General features: G+C 43.2%; 1 protein-coding gene across 7 annotated transcripts in view; it reads left to right on the top strand.

Moving 5' to 3' along the window:
- map7d1a (MAP7 domain containing 1a) overlaps positions 1 to 15075 on the top strand; it is a 43429-nt gene extending 28354 nt beyond the window's left edge. For 2 of the 7 annotated variants that reach the window (XM_037074768.1, XM_037074766.1), the window contains 13 exons: positions 732 to 836; positions 2125 to 2247; positions 2364 to 2509; positions 3023 to 3153; positions 4149 to 4387; positions 5230 to 5491; positions 6175 to 6355; positions 7134 to 7238; positions 8564 to 8614; positions 8704 to 8764; positions 10480 to 10561; positions 10923 to 11161; positions 14088 to 15075. In XM_037074768.1, coding sequence (XP_036930663.1) covers positions 732 to 836; positions 2125 to 2247; positions 2364 to 2509; positions 3023 to 3153; positions 4149 to 4387; positions 5230 to 5491; positions 6175 to 6355; positions 7134 to 7238; positions 8564 to 8614; positions 8704 to 8764; positions 10480 to 10561; positions 10923 to 11161; positions 14088 to 14098 — 1736 coding nt within the window. In that variant the 3' untranslated portion in view covers positions 14099 to 15075. The remainder of the gene's footprint in view (positions 1 to 731; positions 837 to 2124; positions 2248 to 2363; positions 2510 to 3022; positions 3154 to 4148; positions 4388 to 5229; positions 5492 to 6174; positions 6356 to 7133; positions 7239 to 8563; positions 8615 to 8703; positions 8765 to 10479; positions 10562 to 10922; positions 11162 to 14087) is intronic. The other 5 variants (XM_037074772.1, XM_037074771.1, XM_037074767.1 and 2 more) reach the window with 4 other exon arrangements.
- Positions 15076 to 24444: the final 9369 nt, after the last annotated feature.

Here is a 24444-nt window from a genome sequence, read left to right as displayed (position 1 = left end):
TCTCCTTAAAGAGTCAACGTATCTTCTCACTTGCCTCAGTAGAATAGAATTGAGTTTGTTGTGCTGACAGCATTACAAATGGCGCTTTTAAAATATTCATAAGCAACTAAAGATGTCCCAGGTTACACTGAATAATCCACTAACCTTACTGCCAGCAGTTTTCACTGCTTCTCTGGTAAAGCAATAATACAAGTGAAAAGTGTTAACAGTGCATTGTTTGGATTATCCAGATTAACAACAAAACTAAAGTACTATGTACTTTTTTTCTCGTGCTGTATAAATCTGTAATAGTTATCACTGTATATTTCAAAACTTGGGCAAAAATCTATCTGCAATACTAAATATCACAAGAGGTAGGTGCTTTGAGTGAACTGACCCTTTAAAAACTGCAGCAGTTATGGAATTCAGAAACATTAAACATCATTTTTGACACGTTTTGTGCCATGGATGCCCGCCTACACACCTAAAGGGCGGGTTGAAGTGAACATACGGTGCACTGTGTGCGTGCATGCACCGTAACGGAGTGGATAATATCATAGACGCGTTCAGCGTGCAGGAATCCGCTTTAATGGCGGTTGCTCACATTACCGATCGGTTACTTCACAGTGTGTGGGTGTGTGTTTGTGGAGGCATCGTTCGAGCGCAACGCATTACGCCACAGAAGTTCCCGTTCTTCCTCTCAACCATGTGACCTGTGTGAACATCTGTGTGGCGCTCTCTTGGCTTCCTAGGCAGATGCTCTGTGTCAACGGTCAACCTGCCCAAACACGTGGACACTGTTATAAACAAGCGACTGTCCAAGTCCTCCGCCACGCTCTGGAACTCCCCCAGCAGAAGTAAGGCAACATCTGGAATGCCCCCTCCCCCCACCACTCCTGTGTTACTGTCCATCACTCTGCCACCGTCTCTGAAACCCGTCCGTCATTGTCTTCTATTTTTTTTTTCCAGTTCCTCTCTCTGATTTCAGTCCCTCTCTTGTGCTTGATGGTTGACAGCTGACCCATTTCCATCTTCCAAAACCACTATGAGTTCTGTTTTTGTTGATTTTTCTCCTCAGAAGTTGGGTCGGGTTTTTGTTTGACATGCTCTGCATGCTCGTGTTTTATTGTGGGTAATGTCCAGTGTTCATATTTCGTTTGGCCATCTTTTATATATATCCTTTGGTTGGTTCATTGTGTGGTGGTCATGTCATGTGTTTGCACAGTCCAATCGATCCTTTTGTTCTCATTTTCATCATAACACACTGGATATGGGATGTCTTATATGTTGATTGAATGCTTTATTGATTGATTTACATGGAGGTGGTGGTTGTTCGTAATTGACAAATACTCCTTTGAATCAAACTTTCACTGCGCTTCGGATGAGCGCCTTTTGGAAATTAAACCAGGTCACTGTGTACTCCTGCAGAGAAGGAGAAACTTCTCAAAGTAAAGTTAGTCACAGAGTGAGTCAGCATTTTTCAGGAGATAATGATATTCTGAAAAACTCCCCCGGAGCAGGTACTGCTCCTCTGTGACGCTGGAACAAAAAACAGATAGGTAACTTCTCTGTCCCTAATGTCGCTCTCCTTCTCAATCTCAACACAGCTACACACGAGAAAGAAAGGTGTCTCCCCCAAATAAATACTGACGAGTCCACATTCTTCTACTTCTCTGCTTGTACGCTCAAGGCTGCGGTTATAAATAACCAACTCACTGTCTAGACAAGCTTTTCAAATAACTCTCTTTCTCCTGGGTGGTACCTCTACAGCCCAAGGTTATAGTCGACACATTCACTGAGCTCGTTTTCTTCCTCTTGTAATCTGTTTGGGTGGCACTGAGGTGTTATAATTGAGTTTTTTTGTGTATATTTTGATCAGGACTTTATGGCTCGTGGGTGTATTACTACATGTGACCCATGACCTCAATCACTGTTTCTTTTCATTTCCTGTTGGTGACAAATTTAAGACTTAATTTGAAGTGTTGGTGTCTGGGTAATCATGGTCTCCGCAAAGATTGATTTTACACGGGCTCACGTTGCTCTGATGCTATGAGCTCTGGTTCAGCTGAGGACATCAATCGAAGACTTATCATTTGGAGTTAGTAGGGAAACATACGTTCATCAGTCTGTTCTTCCTCCTTGCAGCCCGTGGCCTTGCACTGAGTCCATGGGAGAGCAGTATAGTCGACCGGCTGATGACGCCGACACTGTCATTCCTCGCCAGGAGCCGCAGCGCTGCCAGTGTCCTCAACAATGGCAAAGATGGTCGTAAGTTGGCAAAAACAATAGGTTAACATTGGTTTCTTCCTCGCAGTTAATTACGCTGCCGTATAGATTTTTTATTTTTTTTGCTAAGTTTAATTAGACTTGTATTTTCTCCTCAGACTCTCCTCTCTGCCCCCGTTCAGCCTCAGCCAGTCCTCTCACCTTGTGTGCCCACCAGCCGCACCACCGCTGCTCCGACCGCTGGAGAGTGACGTCCAGCACGCCCGACATCACCCAGCGCCATCACAGACGGAGCTCCACACCTGTAAGTCGGCCCAATTAGCTTTTTGCCCTTGCGGCTGTCCTCTCTGACAGATATTTAAGCTGTGTATGACGTATTAATTGGACTGCTCATAGTAATTATAGTAGTAGTAGTTTTACTTCTTCCTTCTCCATTTTTGGAGAAGTATTTATGTACATGTTTATATATACAACAGGACTAGACTCTATCAAGAGCGATAAGTAAGCTGTTTCCCAGACTAAAAGTGTAGCTAAAAGGGCATGAAATTAATAACAGCTGATTCTTTTTCTGCATTCGTGTTTACAGTCCGCTGGAATCTGACTGAAGGTTTAACAGTGCTATTGTTGGATTGAACTGTTGCCAAGAGAGTAAAACATGTTCCCTGTCCAGACTTCCTCTCTTCCTGTGTTTTATGTATAACAACCAACGAAGCGAATCTTGTCATATTTTGTGTTTTCATGACAATTGAATGCTGTCTTTGGAGCGAAAGTGAGAAGACTGATATATGTGTGCCTTTTTCATCCTTTTGTCATACAGATGGATAAAAACAAGAAAGAAAAGAAAGACAAAGAGCGGGAGAACGAGAAGGAGAGAATTGCCCTCACTAAAGAGAAGGTGCTCAAGAAGAGACAGTCTCTACCCAGCATGAGACACAGACCCGACCCGAGGTAACGCATTGTTTATTTCTTCTTCCTTCTTACTTGTTTGTTCTTATTTTTTTACTCTCAGTTCAATTGAGAGTAAAAATATGTTTATAATATGTTTATTTGCATTTTATTTATAATTGGAAAAAGCCAACAAACTTTGCTGTCACCTTTTTCCTTACATGTGTCATATTTACTACCAACCTGGCTCCTGATTTCATCTACAGAACCTCGTAATTATTATAAGAAAACATCTATAACAAACCCTATGAACCATTACCACTGAGGCTGGCACCCGGTCATTTACCTCCTGACACAAACTGCAGTCATCTTCCTCAAGTTGCCCTCAATTTCCTAATAATTTACCTAATTTAGCAATTATGTTTTCAATGAAGCAGTTAATAATTTACTATACAAAGCATCACATATTATGAAGTGTCCCAGCACCACAGTAATAAACAGGGACGTTTATTGTCAGACTCAAACTGTAACGTAAACGAGGATAACCTTACATCCCCCTGACCCACTGCTCGTCTCTGGTCAACGGCTGGGCCAGATCGACCGTGTTTACGTCTGCATGATAATGACTGCGTCTTTCACGCTCTGTTTGAGCCGAGGCAGATCCCAGGACGAGTGGTCACTTCCTCTTGTATCCCCAGGCCACTGACATAAGTGGCAGGAGGGATGGAATAGGAGAAGAAGTTCTTCTGACTCAACAAAAAGGCAACAAAGAGCTTGGCTGTTAGCTGTCAGTGCCATCAGTGCCAGAGGATATAAAAGAAAAAAACGTTGTCTTCAGCATAATGGATGTTTCTCCTTTAAGTGTTGCGTTGCCTGTAAATCTGGGCTCTGATAATGCACTGTAGAGCTGATGCAACGTTTGAGTGCTTTGTCTGCTGCGAACCTGTTTGAAGAAGTCAGGTTTCTTCAGGACGTGTGTCATTTTAAACAAACATTCCAGACCCCGATCTTGGTCCAAATGCATTACAGCATCAGAAATGTTTTCCCTTTTTTTTCAGTCCCAGTCCTTTATCAAGACAACGGCCGTCATCCCCAGCTACGCCGAAGGGCAGAACTGCCTCACCCAGCCCTGCTGCCTCCCCCAAGCCTCCATCCACACGTGGAAGCCCGTCGACTCCTAAAGCTCGACCCAAAAGAGCCAGGACCCCTGCCAGGATAGACCACCGTACCTCCTCCCCCTCCCCAATCGGAAGAGTGAAGGAGCCTCGCAGGCCTGCCACCCCAGAGGAGAGAAAGGGTGAGTACAAACAACAGTTTTGATAAAATATAGTTCCTATCGTGTAGTTTCAGGTGTAAAATCATGAAGTTTAAGTTAATAAGTCTGCACGATTGATATCACGTGAACTAAGTTTGGAACCGTGATGGACCACCTGTTGTCAAGTGATAGAAGTCCCTTGATTTAATCATGATGTATCTGCAGATGTAGACTACAAAAAGAAGCTGTGGAGCAAGCCAGTACATAGGCTTTGAGTAAAGATTATTATTATTATTAACAACACAACAATTTGCATTTGCTTGCAGTTTCTCATCCCATTGATCTATTGTCAGGTTTGCACAGACCAGCAACATCTGGATATTTGGTAGCTTCCCTCCGCAGCAGAGTCATACTTTTTAAGTATTTTTTAATTTATTCCCAAGGAGTTCATCACTGTCTGGCCTCGGTCTCTTCCTGGCCAGCAGAGTGGATCTACTGGAAACAGTGAACAGGCCTCTGGAAAGTCTGTATTTCTTTCAAGAAGAAATAGGCGAAGATTACCATCAGGCTTAATTGGCCGTGAAAACAAAGGGAATGCATTCAGAGAGCCACACACAGCTCTGTGGTCTGTCAGCTCACACGCAGCACTAAGAGGCTGCACTAATCAGTCTTAATTATGTAATTACCGAGTTCCTCGGCTTGAAGCAGCTACGGCCGTTTACAATTTCCAGTTGCTGAGGACAGAATGTTTCACGGTGCATGTGAAGAGAAAGGACTGCAGTTTCATGCATTATTAGTAATGACTGATGAGCACCACTTTAAAGGGAAGCTTCAATAGTTGTTAAGCTACACAAGATCTGTAACACTCGTTTTCCTTGTTTCAGGCTCCCCTGCTCCTGCCGTATCCTCAGCTGCTGCCTCACCTCATGTGTCGACCAGTACTGCTAAATCCCCCTCCCCTGAGCCGGCCCACGCAGCCTCGTCTGTCCCGGCGTCGTCACCCGCACCGTCTCCGTCACCCAAGCCCATGGCGGGCACCAACAACCCGGAGGAGGCGGCTCGCATCCTCGCTGAGAAACGCCGTCAGGCCCGAGAGCAGAGGGAGAGGGAGGAGCAGGAGCGCCGCGAACAGGAGGAGAAGGAGAGGTCAGAGGGTTTGATATTCCTCACAGTGTTTATCTTGCAATATCTGTCAAGTTCTTTCACCGTGCAAGAGGCAAAAGAAAATTTAAACACGTTTATGTCCATGCTGAAAGACTAATTCCCAAGCTGTGTTCCCTATTAGGGGTTTGGTCTTTTAACCACCAGTTTTTTTTCCCTATCAGCCTTCTAAAGTATTGCACAGAAGGTCACAGGGGACAAGTGGAACCACTGTATATATAACATATGAACTGAAGCTGAAGTATTGTATGGTCGGTGTAGAATACGATAGCAGCCATAGCTGCTTTTATGTTCCAAAACAAACCTCAGTGCTGACAATAAACTAAACACAAAAACAAAAAAAAAGATCAGTACAGCCAAACAGGAAGGCTCCAGCACATTCATGCCTGTGTGAGACCTCATTCAGCACTGGACGTGCTGTGTGTTGGCATTAAGAGTTTAACAGCCTGTTAGCTGATTCTAACCACAGCAAGTCGCTTGAGAGCCCACGTTTGCACTCATACTTCTGATTGTTTCCATTTCCTTTAATAGTTTGGTTTGTAGTTGCTTGTGTACGTTCATAAACTAAAGAGGAAATATTCTGTCAATAGAATCATTTGAAATTGTTTACCACACGGATTTAGTGGGGAATGCTTACCCCTCAGCTTTATGCCCAAATCTCTTTTTAGGATCCTGAGAGAGGAGCGGATAGCGAGGGAGGCCGAGGAGAGGCAACGCAGGGAAGAGGAGGCCCGCGCCATGGCCGAGGAGCAGCGGAAGAGGGACGAAGCCCAGCGCCTGCAGGAGGAGAAGGAGGCTCAGGAGAGAGCCAAAGCCGAGGAGGAGGAGAACCTACGGCTTCAGAAACAGGTATGATCACCGTCAACGCACGGCATGTCGGGAAGGAAGCTTAAATGGGAAGTTGTTAGTGAGGTTGAGTGTTAGTGCAGTGCAGTGAGGTGCAGTGGGCAGGAGGTCACTCAAAGCTCAAACACAGGTATGCACACTCCACTGTATCCTCGCATCCTCGCATCATCATGTCAGAGGGGATGGTTGTTGTCCTTAAAGGCAAATATTTAATCTGAGCTGGTATCTACAGTGAATGTGCTTTTTTTTTTTTTTTTTAATTCTTCAGTTTGTCAGATAACCATTAGGAGGGATACTGACTTTTCTTGTATTTGACAGGGAGAAGCAGAGACAATTGATTGATAGAAACACATTTCCAATTAGAACAGGAAATGTGGCTTTTCATTGCAGCATTTGTTTGTCCCACAGACCTGTGATGTCATCAGCCCTGGCTCGGTCTTATCTCTGACTGGTCTGTTTTCCAGCTCTTGCGCTTTGCCACCCCCTTGTGGTCTCTCTCAGAAAAGGCATTTGTGGTTTAAACACGATCCAATGTAATTATACAAAGGCTCAAGGATTGTGTTTCGCTTTGATTGGGCCTCACAAGGCTGTAAATGTTGAAAATAGATCTTTTTTGGCTCATAGGTAGAGGAAAATATCCCTTTTGTGGCTGTAAACAATAATTGAAGTGAGCAACCACACCCTTGTTACGTAAAAGGCATGTTATTTTGGCTGGGTTTTTTTTCCCCTCCTTCTGCCGGCATTAAAGTTGCGGTTGGATTCTCGCCTGTGTGTGTTTCAGAAAGAAGAGGCTGAGGCTAAAGCCCGGGAGGAGGCGGAGAAGCAGCGTCTGGAGAGGGAGAAGCACTTCCAGAAGGAGGAGCAGGAGAGGCTGGAGAGGAAAAGGGTAGGGCGATGCATCCGTCCTCGCATCATTGTTCTTTCAGCCAGGTTTTAAAGCAATTTCACAACTGATTCCACAATGGAAATGTCTTTTCTAACAGACTCTGAAGAAGTTTAAAAATCCTTTGTCCCAGCTCTGCTCTCAGAGTAACACAACATTGGCTAGTAGTAAATTTACTATAAGCTCTCCTCCCTCACTGGAGGCATTATATTCTGGGGTTCGTTCATCCTCTGGTCAGTCCTATGAGATGCCAAACACAGGCTTGAAAGTCGACTCCCTGAATCCAAGATGGATGATGTTTTTGGCTTATCCACGATCGGCTGTCTGCATGCCGTGATTTAATGGGCGTTAGACTCATGTGAGTGTGAAGCTATATATAAACACCAATAATGGTGATCTCGCTGTGGGATTGTGCAGATCTTTGAATGTATGTGTGTTCCTGTAACAGTACTCTTCCACCCACATCTAGCCTCTGTATGCTAGCTAAGCCTTTCTTTCCCTCTCCTCATCTATCTTTCCATGTGTGAAAGACTCTTATCTAGGCGTGCCAGGCCCGCCTCAGCCAATCCAAGCCAGGCTCCTTGCTGGAATTAGCCCGCAAGTACAGCATGTCCTCTGCCCCAAAGACTTGCCTAACTTCTACCCAAAACCGACAGGCTGGCTCTTGTTAACGCCTCAACAAAGAGGAGTTTGTGGTCAGCAGGCACAGGTGGTTTAAAGTATCCAGAGGAGCGGCACAGAAACTCATTAGACAAACGAGAATCTTTCGTCCCGAAGCAGAAGTTTTGCAGCCACGCTAGATGCCAAAGCCATGAGTGTGTGAGCTGTCTATGAATAATCTTGGATCATAAAAACTCCTCACTTTTATGAGTGGCAGCTGCAGTTATGGTCCCAGGCTAGCTGTGTCCTCAGACGAGGGTCGCATCTTGTATCTTCTGCCTTCAGTGAATACAAATGAGTCACAGAGAACGTTTCACATTTGTCTTGCCTTTATCCTACTGTTCTCTGTCCGACCATCCTACGCTGGTGCTCCAGCTGAACACACAAATGCTGCTTCATCATTTTTGACACCTGGAGACACAAGGGTGCATTCACTTTAAGGAGAATTAGATACAGGAGACAGGAAATCCCCTTTTCACCAGCGAAGAGATGCGATGAACAACAAAATGTGCAAGCCTCAGTTCTTTTATAAAGCTTTTTATAAAACTGAAACCTTTATTTGTTAACATCATAAACACATCTGCCCTAATGGCTCACTGTGTCAACATGCTGCATTTTGTTTGGTTGTTTGTTTTGGTCTCATTCCTTTTTTTTTTTTCTTTTATCAGCGTCTGGATGAGATCATGAAGAGGACACGCAAGACAGATGGAGGCGAGAAGGTACATTTTGATATTTAGTCAAAACAACATGCTAAAACCTTAACTCTGCAGTGAAAAATGACTGTTAACGTCTCCCATCATCTTCACAGAAAGAGACAAAGTCCTCCCCTCTCGCAAACGTCAATGACAAAGAGGCAGAGAGCAGCAAAGGTAAGCAGAACATCCATCTGAGCGAGGCCGCCTTTTACAAGACATCAGCAAGTGATGCAATGAAACCAGACAAGCCTTTAATCTGCAGGAATTGTTTCGGGGGATTGTCTTCATGGATCTCCCATTATTGTGTTATCTGTGGAGGGATTTCAAACAAAGCTGGCTTCAGGAATCCACTCAGAAGTGGATTTCTAACTCTGACTGCTTTGTAGGTCATGCAGATTTGCTAATCACAGAACATTTTTATAGTGTCTGACTCATACTCATCCCACTTTTAGGGTGATGTTTGGTGACACACCACCTCTCCCTCTGCCTTCTTTACCTCTTCCATATGTTAGAATAAAACAAAATCACAGGTATTCCCTGTACTTCTGCTCTCATTTCCCATGTGAGTCAGCTTCACATCGGAGGCTTTGTATAAAACGGTTATTAGATTATATTTCAGCCTCACATCCTGCACAGCTGCAGTTGGGAGTTCTTTTTCTTTGTAAAACAGGACCCATGTGTGTTGCTTGTTGTCCAAACTGTGGGACCGCGGGAGTCGGAGAGGAAGAGTGATAACTGTTGCCGGCTGTAGTCATGAGCCCAGACATTTACATCTGACACAAGCAATGATGTAGAGACACTTGATGTTGCAAAGGCCTTACCCATGCCCACTTCCCTGCTACTTTTAACAATGGAAAAAGTCTGTTCCTAACCCTTTACCAGTCACACTACATGTTAAAAAAAACCCTATTTACTGGAAAAAAGGGTTCCCTGTTCTACTTTTTGCTTATTTTTTTCAATTATTTTTTTTTATTCTAGACATGAACTAACAAGTAAGATGCATCAATAAAAGCTTTTCATTTGTGTTACTCAGGTTTTTCTTCTATATTCAATATAAGACACCCAAAGGTAAAATGTGATGCAATATAACAAAAATATACTTTAGTATTCTATAAAAGAATTGGAAATTAATAGAAATAAAATATAATGAAAATACTAACATGCATCTACAAATTTATCTGTATAAAATGTCATGTAAAATGTGAACAGTCAATGTGATCAATACAATTTCAGCAGCGTTTATGCTAAGCTAGGGTGTCAGGTTCAGCTGAACACAATTCTTCCATTGTCACATAGATCAGTTTTATTTCCATTAATGTTTCTTAGCCCAACTTTTTGTGTCACTTGTTTACAAACTCTATTCAAGAAGAGGAATAAAGACAAAGAGCCAAAGATTAGTTTGCCAAGTTTTTATTACAACAGTTTGATGGTAAACAGTCTCTTCACAATGTCATTTAAAGAGTTAACACAACTACATTAAGAAGCACACAGAGCTTCCACACCCTCCTTGTCTAAACTTCCACGTCACGTACAGTCGATGACTAAGATGAAGGGGATCAATGCGGTGTGGGAGATCTGTTTGTGGCAGACTTCCTCTATGCAGGAACACATTAGCCAGCCACTGATGTGGTCGCAGGCCCTGGCAGCCGTGCCTCCGCTCTAGTCGTGGAGTTGAGATCTGTCTCAACCACGGCTGTGTCTTCATCAGAGATCAGAGTTGACGAGATATGAACTTGGAAAGTTGCCTCAGGAAAATTTGAAACCCTTTTTTAAATTTGGCTTGACACACTTTATAATGATCATTGATGGTTTTTATCACGCTGCATTTGATCATGTTGATGTGCAGGGTTTACACTGGTTAAAAAGCTGTTTTACTTTGTCTCCTCTAGCTTCTGCTGAATATCAGCCAAAGCCTGACATCAAGCTGCCCAACAACATGACAGAAAATGGACAGACCAACGTCAGAGAAAGGTAAAACTATCGCTCCTTTTGTTTGAAGAGCATTGAAAGGTTTCTTTGTGCTCATACTGATGCAAGACCACCATGCACGGTGTAAAACTTGTGTGCCAGAAGAGTACGCCAGGAGTTGCCTGTTGTTGTTCTAAACCTCAACGGAAAACACAAGGAGCCGCAGGACTCGGGCCCACAGTTAACAATCGCTGTACTGAAGAAATGGTTTGGTTTCTAGAAATGTTTACTCTTCGTATGCGAACACATTTCTCGGGGTAGATTTTAAGAGACTCCCGTAATTGGAATGACTCATTTGTTGCATGAGTCACTCCGACCCGTCATAAGTACAACCATATTCTTCTCTGTGTCTCCATCTCTGCAGCAGCCCCTCGGTCCAAGTGGTCAACGGGGTCCAGCCCGCGAGACATGAAAACGGTCTGCCCACTAAAGGAGACGCTGACCACTTCGGAGATATCATCCATCTCACGAATCACGGCAACACCACCAACGGAGCGCGGGAGAAGACTGAGACCAGTATGGCCAGCGAGCCGATCCTGGCGTTCGAGAGCGAGGACTCATTCATGAAAAAGGCCGGCCCCATGAAGCCTCAGCATGTTGCAGGTACAGAGCAGGCTGCTTTATAATGCACGAGAGAGACCACAATACAAACATGTTCAAACACTTTAGACTCGACATTAACACCGAAAATATATAAAGAGAGTGAAAGAAAACAAGGATTATGGAAAAACAGCTAGTTTGAGGATTTCGAACAGAGTTTGTAAGCATATAAAGCTGAAAACTGATTATAAAACTCAAAGCCAGAGAAACAAGAATAATAAACCCTCATCTCTTATTAGTTAGTTATTAGAGATTTGAGAAACATTGGCTTCATACTGAGCCGTGCAATAAAGTGCTTTTAGTAGTCTCAAAGGAAATGAAGGCGTGACTTTTTCAAAGTTTAGAAAGGGCCTAATCTGGTCAATAAGTCTTTTATTGAACCCTAGAGGGGAAAAATAATAAAAGCATGTTCACTAGCCTATAAAATAAATATTTAATTCAAGATAACACTGATTACAGTCGGTATCCTAAATATTTGTCGCCACATCTGAAGTAAACCTCTGAACCCCAGGTGTTTTGTTTCTCCTTTCACATTTTTACTCACTGTGGGATCGTTTGTCATGTCACCATCTACGTCTTGATCCTCTATGGAAGCGGCACAAAAATGATTTTCGTGCACCATAACCCAATTTAAAAACGCGAGTCGTCAGTGCACTCTGTGTGACCAGCTCTCCCACACACGCGTGCTAAACACATTGAACTAATTTCAGTGTTGCAACCTCTACAAATCTCTTTTGTCCTCTTGTTGTGGCTGCTGGCTCTTCCTCCTGCAGCGTAGTCGATTTTTTGCTAAATTTTTATCATTTGTCTGTTGGCCTCAGCTGAGTCATTCAGGGATTCTCAGTTGGAATTGAATGTTATTTTTTCAAGTTTTGGTTTGTGCAAGCAGTTTATTTTTGGCAAATATATTAAGTGAACCATGGAGAATTATGTGATTTTGTTTATATATTCCAATTTTAAACTTTGATTTGGTTATTTTTCCTGATTCGGGGACTGCAGACGATGATAATTTCTGTTTCGGCAGGTTCTGGCTAAGATGAACGTTGTAATTTCGGCTCAGAGGATCTGGTGTACGCATCACCAGTATCAGTGTTCCAATTCGGTTTGTCTTCCCATCTGTTCCTAATAAAAAGTAACAGCAGACTGAACTGCGATTCATTACAACAAGCGTGTGCTTATTTGCGCTGATCTGGTTTTACACTTGGCCAAGTTCACATTACCCAATAAAGCCTGCAGTATGAGGTCCATAGTTAGGGCTGTTGTCCTTGGCACGGAGTGACCAGGAACCTGAATTTGCACCCCAGCTAACACGCGGGTCATCACTCCAGAGAGTGTGTAGCCCCCCGAGGAGAGGATGGTGTGGCATGGAGACTCCATTTACACTCACACAGGGGTGGAGATGAGACATGGAAGAAATAGTGTAAGGAAGGGTGAAGAGAAGCAGCGTATCTTTATACTGATGACAGCTTTTATTCAGCAGCCCCACTGACTTTGGCCTGCACCCAGTTAGGAATTCCTGGAATGGCTTGAATGGATGTGGAGACCCTATCCACAAGTGTTTCCCTGCCAGGGGTTAGAAACAAGACTCCGAAAGTCATTAAGCACCATATCACCCGTCACACCACCCCCCTCTTTGCGACGTCAGCAGCACCCTACTCTCTCCTTCCAGTGAGATTTTAACCTTCACCTGATAGCCTGAAGACAAGCCAGCGGTCATAAATAATGCGCAAAGCAAACAGAGGACGATTTTCCTCTGATTGCCCTCCCACATCTCTCCTGAAATCACTTTTATAGAGAACTTGACCTCCCTGGTCTTCCCTCAAACTCTCTGTCATGTAAAAAGTGAATATTATATATCTCCCCATTTTCACCACTATAAACCTGGACACTTGAGACGCCTTCCACTTGGCAGGACTTTTAAGAAGAGGGTCACAATCGGGAATATTGATATGCGAGACCGATTGAATGTTACAATGTAATTTTATAGGAGGCCAGTGTATTTTGAGGCTTCACTTCCACGGTTCATTTGCATGTTCATACTTGTTGAGAGCACAACACTCTCTTCACCTCGCATGTGGCGTTGTCAGTCAGAAAATTCAGTGTTACATCAATTACCAACTAGTTTCACATGTTGGCTGCATTCAACTATAAATACTCTCCGAGTCGAGGCCTTCGCATTAAATCCTCAGACACAAGACAGTAAAGGTTTATGGGTTCATGCCTCCTGCGACATGTTCAACATCTTTTGCATTTAGTATTGTCACCAGGTCAGAGGTTTCCAGACAGTGTCGTTACTCAGGTTAAAGAGGGGAACCCCGGGCCTTTCTCAAACCAGACCCTGCCGACTGTCACATGCAACTGAATGAAGCATATGTGGGGCAGCAGCAGGCTGGCAAAGTTATTTGGTCCCACATAAAACATACTACGGAGCTTCAGAGCTTAAAACCCACGTTAAGATATCTTGACTGTTTATTTTCCCTAATAAATTGTTTGGAGAAAAAAAAAATAAACAAATCTCTTGAAGAATTTTTTTTTTTTTTTTTGGAAAATAACTTGTTTTTGTAAAACGTTTTAATTGATCAGTTATTTTTCAAATGATATATTCCTGAGATAAATTGTTTTTTTTTCAATCTGTTTTGATTCTATATAGTATTAATATAGGTATATCATAAAGCATTGCATGTAGACAGTAAATCAGGATTGCTGAAGACTCTGTGGCAGGGTTTTGAAACTCCCGTCCACTCCATTTGATTTGTGATGGAACTTAATTTAGCAGCTCGACGGAATGGAAGTTAGCCGGGAGATGGTGCAAAAAGCAGTTTGAGAAAGAGCCCTTGTTTTGACTACAAACTAGACTCTGTTAGCATGTGCTGATCATCCCTCACTGGCTGCCGACCTTTAACCCCTCTGCTCTCTGCCTTCCTCACAGAGGTCCTGTGACACGTCCCAGTGTTGAAGTGCCCGTCGCCTTAGGCCACTGACCTTTTCCCGGCCCTGCCATTGCTCGCATGGGGAGCCCTTTGACGTGTGCCAATCAACAACCTTTCTCTAAGCCCCTGACAGCAAACATGCTTCTCTCTGAAAAAGAGGCGGGCCACAGAAGATGACCACCAAGCAACAAGACACAAGCAAAAGACAAAAACAGGATGAAAAGGTGTTGCTGCATGCAACACGGGTGCATCAGTGTTGGCATTTGTAAAGATCTTTTGTGGCACCGATTCCACGCACCTTAATACTCGACAGTATCATCCTCTGTACATTGCAGCGCAGCTTCCAACGAGTTGTTTTCTTTGTTCTTTAGTTATTTAACTGAAAGAGAAATATAAAAGACTGGGTACATTCTTGTGAATAATGTAAATTAACTGTGTGTGACGGACAAAGGAGGGATGGGTCTGTGGGTTAAGGTTGTGTGAAAGGGAGACATTTTATGCCACTTTGCTCTGAGTAGACCTTCGAAATGAAAACCCAGGTGTGACGCGTCCTGGTCTGTATAAAGCTACCTGTAACAGTTTTTTGTAAAGAGAAATCTGGAAAGAGATTTTGAAATGTAAGTTCACATGCAAACAGCTTCTTACTGTGTGTAAACATATTGTCTGTCTCAGCTTTTGATTGATTGTATGCAGAACTGGATGTAATAATGAGCGTGCAACCTTTACGACTGACGATTAAGAAAACCAGAAGTGATCTAAGGTCAAGTCTCTATGAATGAGGGATTTACGCCACTATTTAACAGTTAAAGCTGTTTTTTTTAATTTCACATGTGCGAGCATGAATCAGTTTCCTCTCATTTGCATTGAGATGCCATGGACTCATCTGTGTTTGAACTGCTGGTGCGTGTATATGCTATAATTATTTTGATGTGCGTTACAAGGTCAGTGGGAGTATCTAAAGTCTTATTAAAGACGAGCTGTCCAGTCCATGGTCTCCTTCTCTTTTTGTTGGGGGAAAACTGTGGATGTGGGGGATTTTTTTGTGTAAAAAGTGATGCAGATGTTTTGAATTCAATGCTTAAGTTTTTCGGGTTCATTGATCTAAAACAGGCAGAAAAATTGATCACCATTTGTTGTTAATTTGAATGTTTATGAACGTTTTGTGCTTGCTTTCGGCTTGTTTACTCCCGAGGCTCAGTAATATTGTGACTTTGGAGGGGAAATACCGATTTCCCACCGAAGGTTGTGAAAGACTGACTGCATGCCAGCCACAGGAAAACAGATTTAGAGATAGCACCGGAGGGCCTTACAGTTGATATGTACAAGGCATGCAAGTTGGCTCAGCTGTCCATTTCAGTTTGGGTCTCCTTTTACAAAATCCCCACAGGGGGTACGTGCTGCTCCATCTGCTGCCCCCCCGCCCTCCTCTTTCACTATATTCAGGTGGCCATTTGGAGGCTTGGCTCACTGTTTCCAGACTTCTAGGCAGCTGAAGTGAGTTGCGAAACAGGATTTATGTCCCCTTCTATCAAACACCAAGATGTGACACACAGATCATCATCTAGAACTTATGTGATTTAATGACTTATAGCCGTTAGTGAAATGCAACTGTAGTGCAGCCCAGTAGAACGCGGGACAGCAGTTTGTTCACTTGAACCTGCGATGATCACAGATGGCCTTCGGACCTCCCGGGGGGGGGGGGGGAAGCGTAGCATTTGATCAGCATGCAGTGGAAAGCTCTCTGCACTGCATCCAGACACGACAAAGTGTCATTTAGAGGGATCAAACAGAAACCCAAAGAAGAACACACATGTAAGCAAGATTAAAAGTAAGCGAGGACTTTATATTTAAAGCCAGAAAAACATGATGCAACGCAGTTTTCGTACTAAATGTTATTATTGCTAGGGACGCACTAAATATCAAACTGAATTTGGGAAATCTATATTCAATATTGATGAAATCATAGTAATAAATATACCCATATTATGAATCCAGCTTGATTTCACTGACATGACATTGCATTTACAAATTTTGATAACATTAGATGGCTTTGGGGCACTTTGAAAGCTGGTTTGTGATCCACCAATAAACTCAAAGAAGCCAGGAAGCAGTTGTGTTCATGACATCAAACTGGTGCACCTGATCACAGCCAGGTTTAGAGAACTAGACACATTCAGAGAGGAGGGAAACAAATATTATAGAGTCATGAATTATTCAAGTCATCCATCACCATCAAATGTGGTGTGCATTGGGGTTGTTCCAAAACCAATACCGGTATTGGAAATGCCTCCGATACTGCTAAGTCAGTGTCGGTGAACACAGTTTATGCTCCAATCCCATAACGCACTTTAAACAACTTCTTAGAAACTCCTTCCCAGCAGTGTCGCAGATATTTTTTTCCTGCACAATTAGAACTACAACTTTTTTTTTTTTTTTTTTCATTTGAGTGAAAGCTGGACAGGGTTTATAGAAAAGTCATCTTATAAATATCTGGTTTCTCTAGTCTTTATTTGCATATGTTTGACATTAAGGTAATCCCAAAGTAAAGGAGCATGATCGAGTTTGATTACTTTAATATTGTGATACTTGGATTATGTTACTGGTGACATTTTTTACCAGGTAATAAGTAACTGTATCGGAATACATTTTCAAAGTATCCCTCCAAACTCTGCCAATGTCCATGAACAGCAAAGCCTCGTCTGTAGGGATCACAATCAGTATCTGGGGGAAATAAATGCTGTTGGTGCGTCACTGCCCTGACAGCTCAGACAGCTCACAGTTTGAATCTGCAACAGCCGGCTGGCTTCCCAAGCTTTCTTGAGAAAGATGTAAACACCTGCTGACACCGAAGTGTGTACGTTTCGACAACATGACCTCAGTGGTCCGACATGTTTCTGCTGCAGTTGTCCACCTGAGTCTGCTCTTAAAAGCTGTATTCATCAACCCCACCAGAGGGTGCAGCACTGCAGCGTGGAGGTGATGGACGGCATATTACATTTCTCTGGACTCATGCCGACTCATTAGTCTGATACGGCAGCATCTCAGTGTTGACGTTGCTCACATGCAAACCTTAAATTTCCACATATTTTTATTTTCATTTCCTGAAAAATTTCTCTGGGGAAGTTCTGGAAGCGCTCGATCTGCTCGTCGGTCCCTGGTAATGTGTAATGTTTCTCAGTAGGGACTCGAGGATTAGTGGGCACTATTTTTAGGGGAGGTGTCAGCAAGGCAGTGCACAGTTACAGCCCGAGTAGTGCCAAGTCTCTGAATAAATTCACACAGGATGAGGAGTGAAAAAAAAAATTAATAAAAAAATAAAAATGAAGGGAGCAGAATGAGTGGATGCAGAGGTTGATCCAAAAGCCACGAATGGTCGGTGAATTAAGAGGGGCCTCCATGTTCGTTCAGGTTAGTGCGTTGGAGAGTCCTGGAATAGCCTGGCTAAGATGGCGTGACTCTGATTGATGGGTACATTATCTCCCTCGGCCTGCAAGTGTGCTGAGGGGTGCAGCTGAGGTGTCACCATCCATGACTGTGTTTTTATTCTCCTGCTCGCTCATAATAATAATAATTAAAAAAAAAAAAAAAATCAAATAACAAGAACTGGCCACATCCCGTCGTGTGCGAGGACTTTACGGGCGTGTGGTCAAACCTCTATGTCAAAGCAGCTGGGCTTCCTTAGGACACGAGCTCGCTGTTGTTTCAGATGTGAATCACTGCGCTTGAGTACTGCGAGGAATCTTGTAAATGTTTTCAGAATGGCAAGTGTGCCTGCTCGGCCTCCATTTTAAATGAGACAGCGAAGTGGGTTGGTTGGGAAGGGGGGGGGGTCAGTGCTGGGTCACACCACTCCAGATAAGACCACCAGTGCTGCAGTTATTCATACATCCCAACCATCAAAGCCAGTAGCCCAATCTTTGTTTGGTGTTGATGCTCCTGCCCCCCCCCACCCCCCCCACCCCCCCACCCCACCCCACCGCTGAACCATCTTTATCTGCTCAGCAACAGGTTCTCTTCACACAGCTGCTCTCGGATGGCAGTGCATTAACGAAAGGCCACGGAGTGGCCAGCACTCACAAGGGAGCCTGTTTCTTGATCCCCCCCCAACGGAGCTGTCAGAGCAGGGCAACCTCTCAGCTATTCTGAAGAGAGAGAGGGTGCGATTTAAGAGCGGCCCCCCTCCCCCAATCACAAACCCCTTGCAGGGTCTAGATAACCACGGAGCTGCCCTCAGAGGCTGCACAGAGAAAACCCAGGGCCCTCACATCCTATCGGGGGTGGCTGCTGAGGACAGGCAGCAGCTGAGTCTAAATAGGCAGCTGCTGAATCATTGTCACAACCTGTCGGACGTGGACGCTCTCTGATGAGGTCCCTTCCGAGTGTGAGATGTTCCATCAAACCTCAAGTATTCAAGGAGTCTGACCTCAGTGGTGCTGTCTGCATTTCGCATTATTGTGAGCTGAGGGCATGCAGTATTTCCTTCAGCTACGTGCGAATAAAAAGAAAGTTGGAACAGATTTACTGGACATGTAGGCATCTGCTTTATGGGTGCATCTGCTTGGCAGCTGATTGGCATTGAGATTCCTTTATTAACAATAGCAACGGGCCGGGATTACTGTCGCTGACATCAGCGTTTGATCCGCACCAATACAAATACTTGATCACATTAAATAAAAAGAATGATGTCCTGCACGCTGCTAATTACACCTTGTTACCAAACTCTTAAATCACCTCCTGTTATGGATGGAATAAATAGAGAGCAACGCAATCTCAATAAAAAGATTACGAGGTCCACCAAGTTTGCCTACAGATCAGGTGCCAAAACATGACGATACAATGCCAAGCTAGCAGCTCTATGAGGCGGAACTGGAGCGCAGGAGTACTAACATACTACACAGTTTACTGTGTTGACATGCTAACATTTGATAATTAGCATTAAATACCAGAAACAGGAGTCAAGAACTGGTTCCAGAGCCTTTGTACTATGCCAGTAATGACGTAAAACTCATTCGTCTACGCTGCATCAGGGGGTCTTGAGAGCGCAAAAAAAGAGAAAATGCTAACATCAATATGCTAATAAGATCTCAGTGATAATGCTACGATTCCAGTGTTTGGCTGTTATCACGTTTACCATGTTCAAAATCTTAGTTTACTGTGTTAGCATGCTAACATTCGATAACTGCTGCAGGATGGGACTTAAGAACCGCTTCCAAATTGTCCAGTCTATTGGAAAATGTGTCACCATGTTTTTAATGTCCTTTATTGATGCAGGCAAAGACATTTAACTCATGTATGTACATTGCTAAAAACTTGAAACCAGGAGTCGCAGCAGCAAAAAAAAAGTCATGGCAGGGAGATATGGTAAATAAAAACGGCGGCTTCCACATGCTAACAAGCTCTTAATTATAATGCTACCAAGCTAGTTTTTGTCAATCATGTTCACCAAATTACTTGTTGTTTTTTGTTAGCAAACCAAGATGGCAACTCATGAGTGAAGAGAGACTTTGAAAAATTTATCAGGAGGGCCGGCTCCATTCTTGGATGCCCGCTTGAACCAGTGCAAGTGCCGGGAGAGAGCAGGGTGATGGATAGGTTGTCATCACTGCTCGGTGAAGGAGTCCCAACCCCCTGCAGGACACCATCACAGCACTGGGCACCTCCTTCAGTGACAGACTGATAAGGAGAGGTATCACAGTTCCTTCCTTTCAGCTGCTGTCAGACTTTACAACCAGCTCTGCTCCCAGTAGACCTCGATGTGCACTGTACCCATGACCCATTTCTCCTTTTGGTTTGCACTTATTGGGCAAGTTTCCACTGCCCACACTGTTCATATTATGTATATATGAGTCTGTTTCTATTTCTTACATTTGTATTATTTTGTTTATTGTAATATTACTGTCCTTTGGCTGCTGTGATGAACAAACTAATAAAGGAATTCTGATTCTGAATTCTGAGTCTGATGCTAACGTGTGACAATTAGCGCTAAACACTCAGGATGGGATTAAAGACATGGTGCGAAAATTGAATGCCAGTAATGACATCAAACCCACGTGACTACACTGCTATAAAACTTGCATCAAGGAGTTATGAGACAGGAAGACACAAAATGTCGAGCTCTCAATGATAATGCCATCATGCTAGTGTTTGGCTGGTATCATGTTTACCATGTCCAACATCTTATTTCAGGGTTTTAGCATGCTGACATTTGATCATTTGTATGAAACTCTACAAATGAGAATCAAAATCTGATTCCAGACTGTCCAGTCCAGTGGAATCAAGTTTTTCATTTCCTTTTACTGATGCTGCAAACGACGCCAAACTCATGTTCCAACGTTTCTGAAGACTTGAAACAGAACAGTCTGAACTGAACAGTCCAAAGCATGGCTTCACTTCAGGAAGAAGATCTAGATGGCAGCAGTGCCCACTGTGATGTCTGCGAAATGATCATTTCAAGTGAGGGTGGAGGTGCCAGAAATATCCTAAAACATCTTTCTGCGCAAGATGGGCTTAAATTCCAGGAATGCCACGTGTTTGACACTCTTCTTAGAAGTGCCACTACCTCCCAGCTGAGCAGCACATTCTGTTACAGAAGGTAAATGTTCTGTTATAACATCCGGGCCACGCAGGCAGGCTTAGCTGATCCTTTCTTTGACTTGAAAAAAAAACATAATTGAAAACGAATGCTGTACAAATATTTTCCCATTTCATCCATTTCAGATGAGGACAGACAGGCAGTGCTCAACTTGCACATCAGTGCGTTCAGACTCAAAGATTTCCCACAAAGGTTTCCAGCTTTTTTATCCATAGCTGTTTTGTTATCTCTATTTCCACAAAGAAAAGGATCATGTATCAATAATAACTAATGAATCGAACTGATAAGCAGAATGGACAATGGCAATGGCATCAGTAAAGTATAGTGAATTGCCATCCCTACCAAACACAAAGAACAGCCAAGGTGGATGTCCTGTTTTGCAATTATTCACTTGCACTTACTTCCTGAAATGTTTACCTGATGATGGTGCTAGCATTATTGATCCCAGTTCTCCCAGGAAAACATGAATGTCTGTGGTTTATGGCAATCGATCTGACAGATGTTGAGATTTTTGATTAAAACCACTTTGCCATTAGGATACATTGTCTAGAAAGGGAACCGTGAATTACTGCACCAACGTTTGTACCAATAGATTGTTGGAGATTTCACTGGATAAATTTTAAAAAACCTGCCTGTGTCACTGGAGAAAATGACATCAGGGGCTTTCCAAAGTTAGTTCATCTCCTGCACACCATGAATGTACAACATTTCATGGCGGTTAATTTGATAGTTACAGTGATGTTAAACCTCAAGGTGATGCTAGAGGAAAAAGTCAAGCTAACAGCAATGTTCCTTGGCTCTATCCTCTGGGGACCATGAATGTCCGTACTAAATGTGTCAGGGCCATCCATCCTCGAGCCACGGGGATATTTCAGTCCGGACCAAACTGGACCAACCAACTGACCGACCGACCGACATCGTCGCCCAAGAGCCAAACCGCTGCTATGTCTTAGCGAAGCGTAGCGAAAAAGCTGTGCAAACACACGCACCATGCCCAGAGGCTTCACATTTAGACAGCGACACAGTTTCAATTCCAAAGATCTGTTATCTCTTCTTCTTGGAGCTGACACTTGAACAGCATCGCCGCCCAATCAGCGCACAGAAGGAGCAGCAGCTTCAATTTTGCTAGCTTGCAAGGCTCGGTTATTTTCAGTTCATGGGATAACTGAGTATTAATCCCCGTTGCACGCTCGGTGCCAGCCACGGCGAGGCCTTTTGGCTCAGTTTTTTCTTTTTGGTTCATTTGGAAGGAAAACTATAAAACGGGGAGTAAACAGAAGCCAAGAAAGGGGATCCTCTCCGGTGTCGGCCTGTGTTGATGTTGGCTCAGTTTAGTAGAACCCCGATAGACAGTTTTCTCTCGCTGTTGGACCGGCACCACCTGTAGTGTCTAGTGTCTCTAAGCGGTGTCTTTTCACTCCACTTATATGTTGTGTCTTGGTTGCTGTGAAACTGAGGAACATCACAGCCTCAGAAGTAACCAGATGAAGCAAACACTCAGTCACTTTTTTTTTCCCATCGGGAATTTCTGTCCTTCTGATTTAATGCTTGGGAATTTTCTCAGATTTGAAGTAGCTTTGGAATTAGACTGTTTTTTCTCACATTTTCTCCTCCGCAAAAGTTAAATGATGACTCAGATCGAGTGAGTTTCAGTCAATTTAGTTCATGTAGCTCAACGACAAAAACCTTGTTGTTCTTTATCCTGCTCCATGTGGGGAAAACCGACAGGGAGGGCCTGCTATTTTAAGACTGCATTAATTTATTGTCAAGGGGTTAATAAGGTGTTGCAAGCAGATGTCTGTTTGTGTGGTTGCGTGTGTGCGTGTGTGCATGTGAGAGAGAGAGAAAGAAACATACAGAGTGAGAATGTGTGTGAATTTGTGTTTGCATTCCCACAATTCTGTTTGCATGTGGATTTATGTGTACGTGCACACAGTGTGTGTGTGTGTGTGTGTGTGACACATGAGAGCAGCCGTCTGCGACCCTGGAAAGGAAAAAGGGGGGGCTGAAACTACCGTCCACACAGCAACAGTGGCCCTGAGTTGTCAGCGCTGTCAGAGCGAAAGCATTCAGGTGGCTGGAAGGAAAGTTTAAAAAAACAAAAAGAACAAAACAATGCAACACATTTCTGTTTCACACCACGCTCGGACAAAGATCGACATCTCACATGCACAAGTGTGGTGAGTGTGAAAAAGAGATTCTAAATTCTAAAGAAATTTACATAAACTGCCATAAAACAGCAGGTGGGCAGTGACTGATGTTGAGGGGAAAAACATACCAACACCTGCATCTGATTTTTGGAATGGAAACAAACTCTTTAATAAGCCAATATAATCAAATTCTTAATGCAAATTTTTCTGATGGCGTTCTGCAGAAGCACTGGGTGTGTTTAAAAGTAGAAGTGAGCTGCACAGTGGTGGTTTTTCTCAGTAAAGTTAAGGTTAAATGATCAAAATGCAGTATTGACTGTGGAAAAAAGCTGCTGTCCAGAAACACACACGTGCTATTTTCGTATTGTTTCATATTATCTGGTTCCAAACATTTCTCCCCCAAATGTATAATGATAATTAGTTGATGATTTTAAGGTACACATAGTACAAACAGTACAGTTCTGAAAAAAACAAAATAAAATAGGCTCTGCCTCCTACTGATTTCCAACTAAATTCTAGAGCTAGATTCTGGTCAACTTTTACAGAGGAGCAATAGAAAGCATCCTGACTGGAAAGGTCACAAACTGGCACAGTTTCATAGACAACCCAGGACAGGAGGGCTCCACAGCGGATGACTGGTACCCATCAGTGATGTTGGAGAAGTGAGGTGTCTGCACGAAACTGAGGGAATACAGAAAGACCACCCCTGACCCAGCCACAGTCTGTTCACCCTGCTGCCATCTGGTGAAAGATGCAGAAGTATCTGCTGCTGTTCCATCAGTCTACAGAGCAGCTTCATCCCCCAGGCTGTGAGACTCCTCAGTTCAAAATCAACACTCCTATTTATAAAATAGTTTTTTTTTCCTCTGGCACAAAGGGCTCAAATATAATATTGTAAAAAACAAACAAACAAAAAAAAACAACCTTGTAACCCTGTAACACCTCTTAAGTTAAAGCAGCTACAAGAAATTATTTTTTGCTGATTAGGGTGACCCCTGTGGCCAAATGTGGTATGGGCGACACACCTCCTGTCTAATGATCTTGATCTGCAATGCATTTGTAATACTTTCTAACTTTTTTAACGCAGCTACATAGTTTAGAAGAGATATAAATTAAAGTTATTAGGTCATGAGACACTTGAATTCATCCTCTGCAAAATTAGTATCGAATATTATTGATTAGGAATGAATTTTCAAAATCCGACCTAGTTACAGACGTTAGGAATAACTATATTGAAATAGTCAATTTGGTCTGGTTTGCTTATTTAGGTCATATTGAAGAAACAGAGTGAGACTGTTTCGGAACCTGTTAAAAGGTCATTGTACGTTTAAATCGAAACAATATTAATGTTTTGCTTGAAGGGTTAAGCGTCACTGAGATTTACTTTATGAACTCAACTGGGGGAGAAGATTTACGACCTCGGGCCTAGGAAGGAGGTTATTGATATTTTCCTTCATCCGTCAAACTAAGCTCTCTGCAAAACACAGGAAACTGTAACCAGCTGTGTTTCTGTGAGACTAGTAAAACTAAATTTCTGTACCTGTGTGTATAATTTAATTGCAGCAAATGAATGCTAACATGATCCAGTGTGATCCAGTTAATGTGCACACATTC

Source organism: Acanthopagrus latus, chromosome 17 (genome assembly GCF_904848185.1).
Source record: "Acanthopagrus latus isolate v.2019 chromosome 17, fAcaLat1.1, whole genome shotgun sequence".
Classification (NCBI taxonomy): Eukaryota; Metazoa; Chordata; class Actinopteri; order Spariformes; family Sparidae; genus Acanthopagrus; species Acanthopagrus latus.
This window is presented reverse-complemented; position numbering and strand designations above follow the sequence as displayed.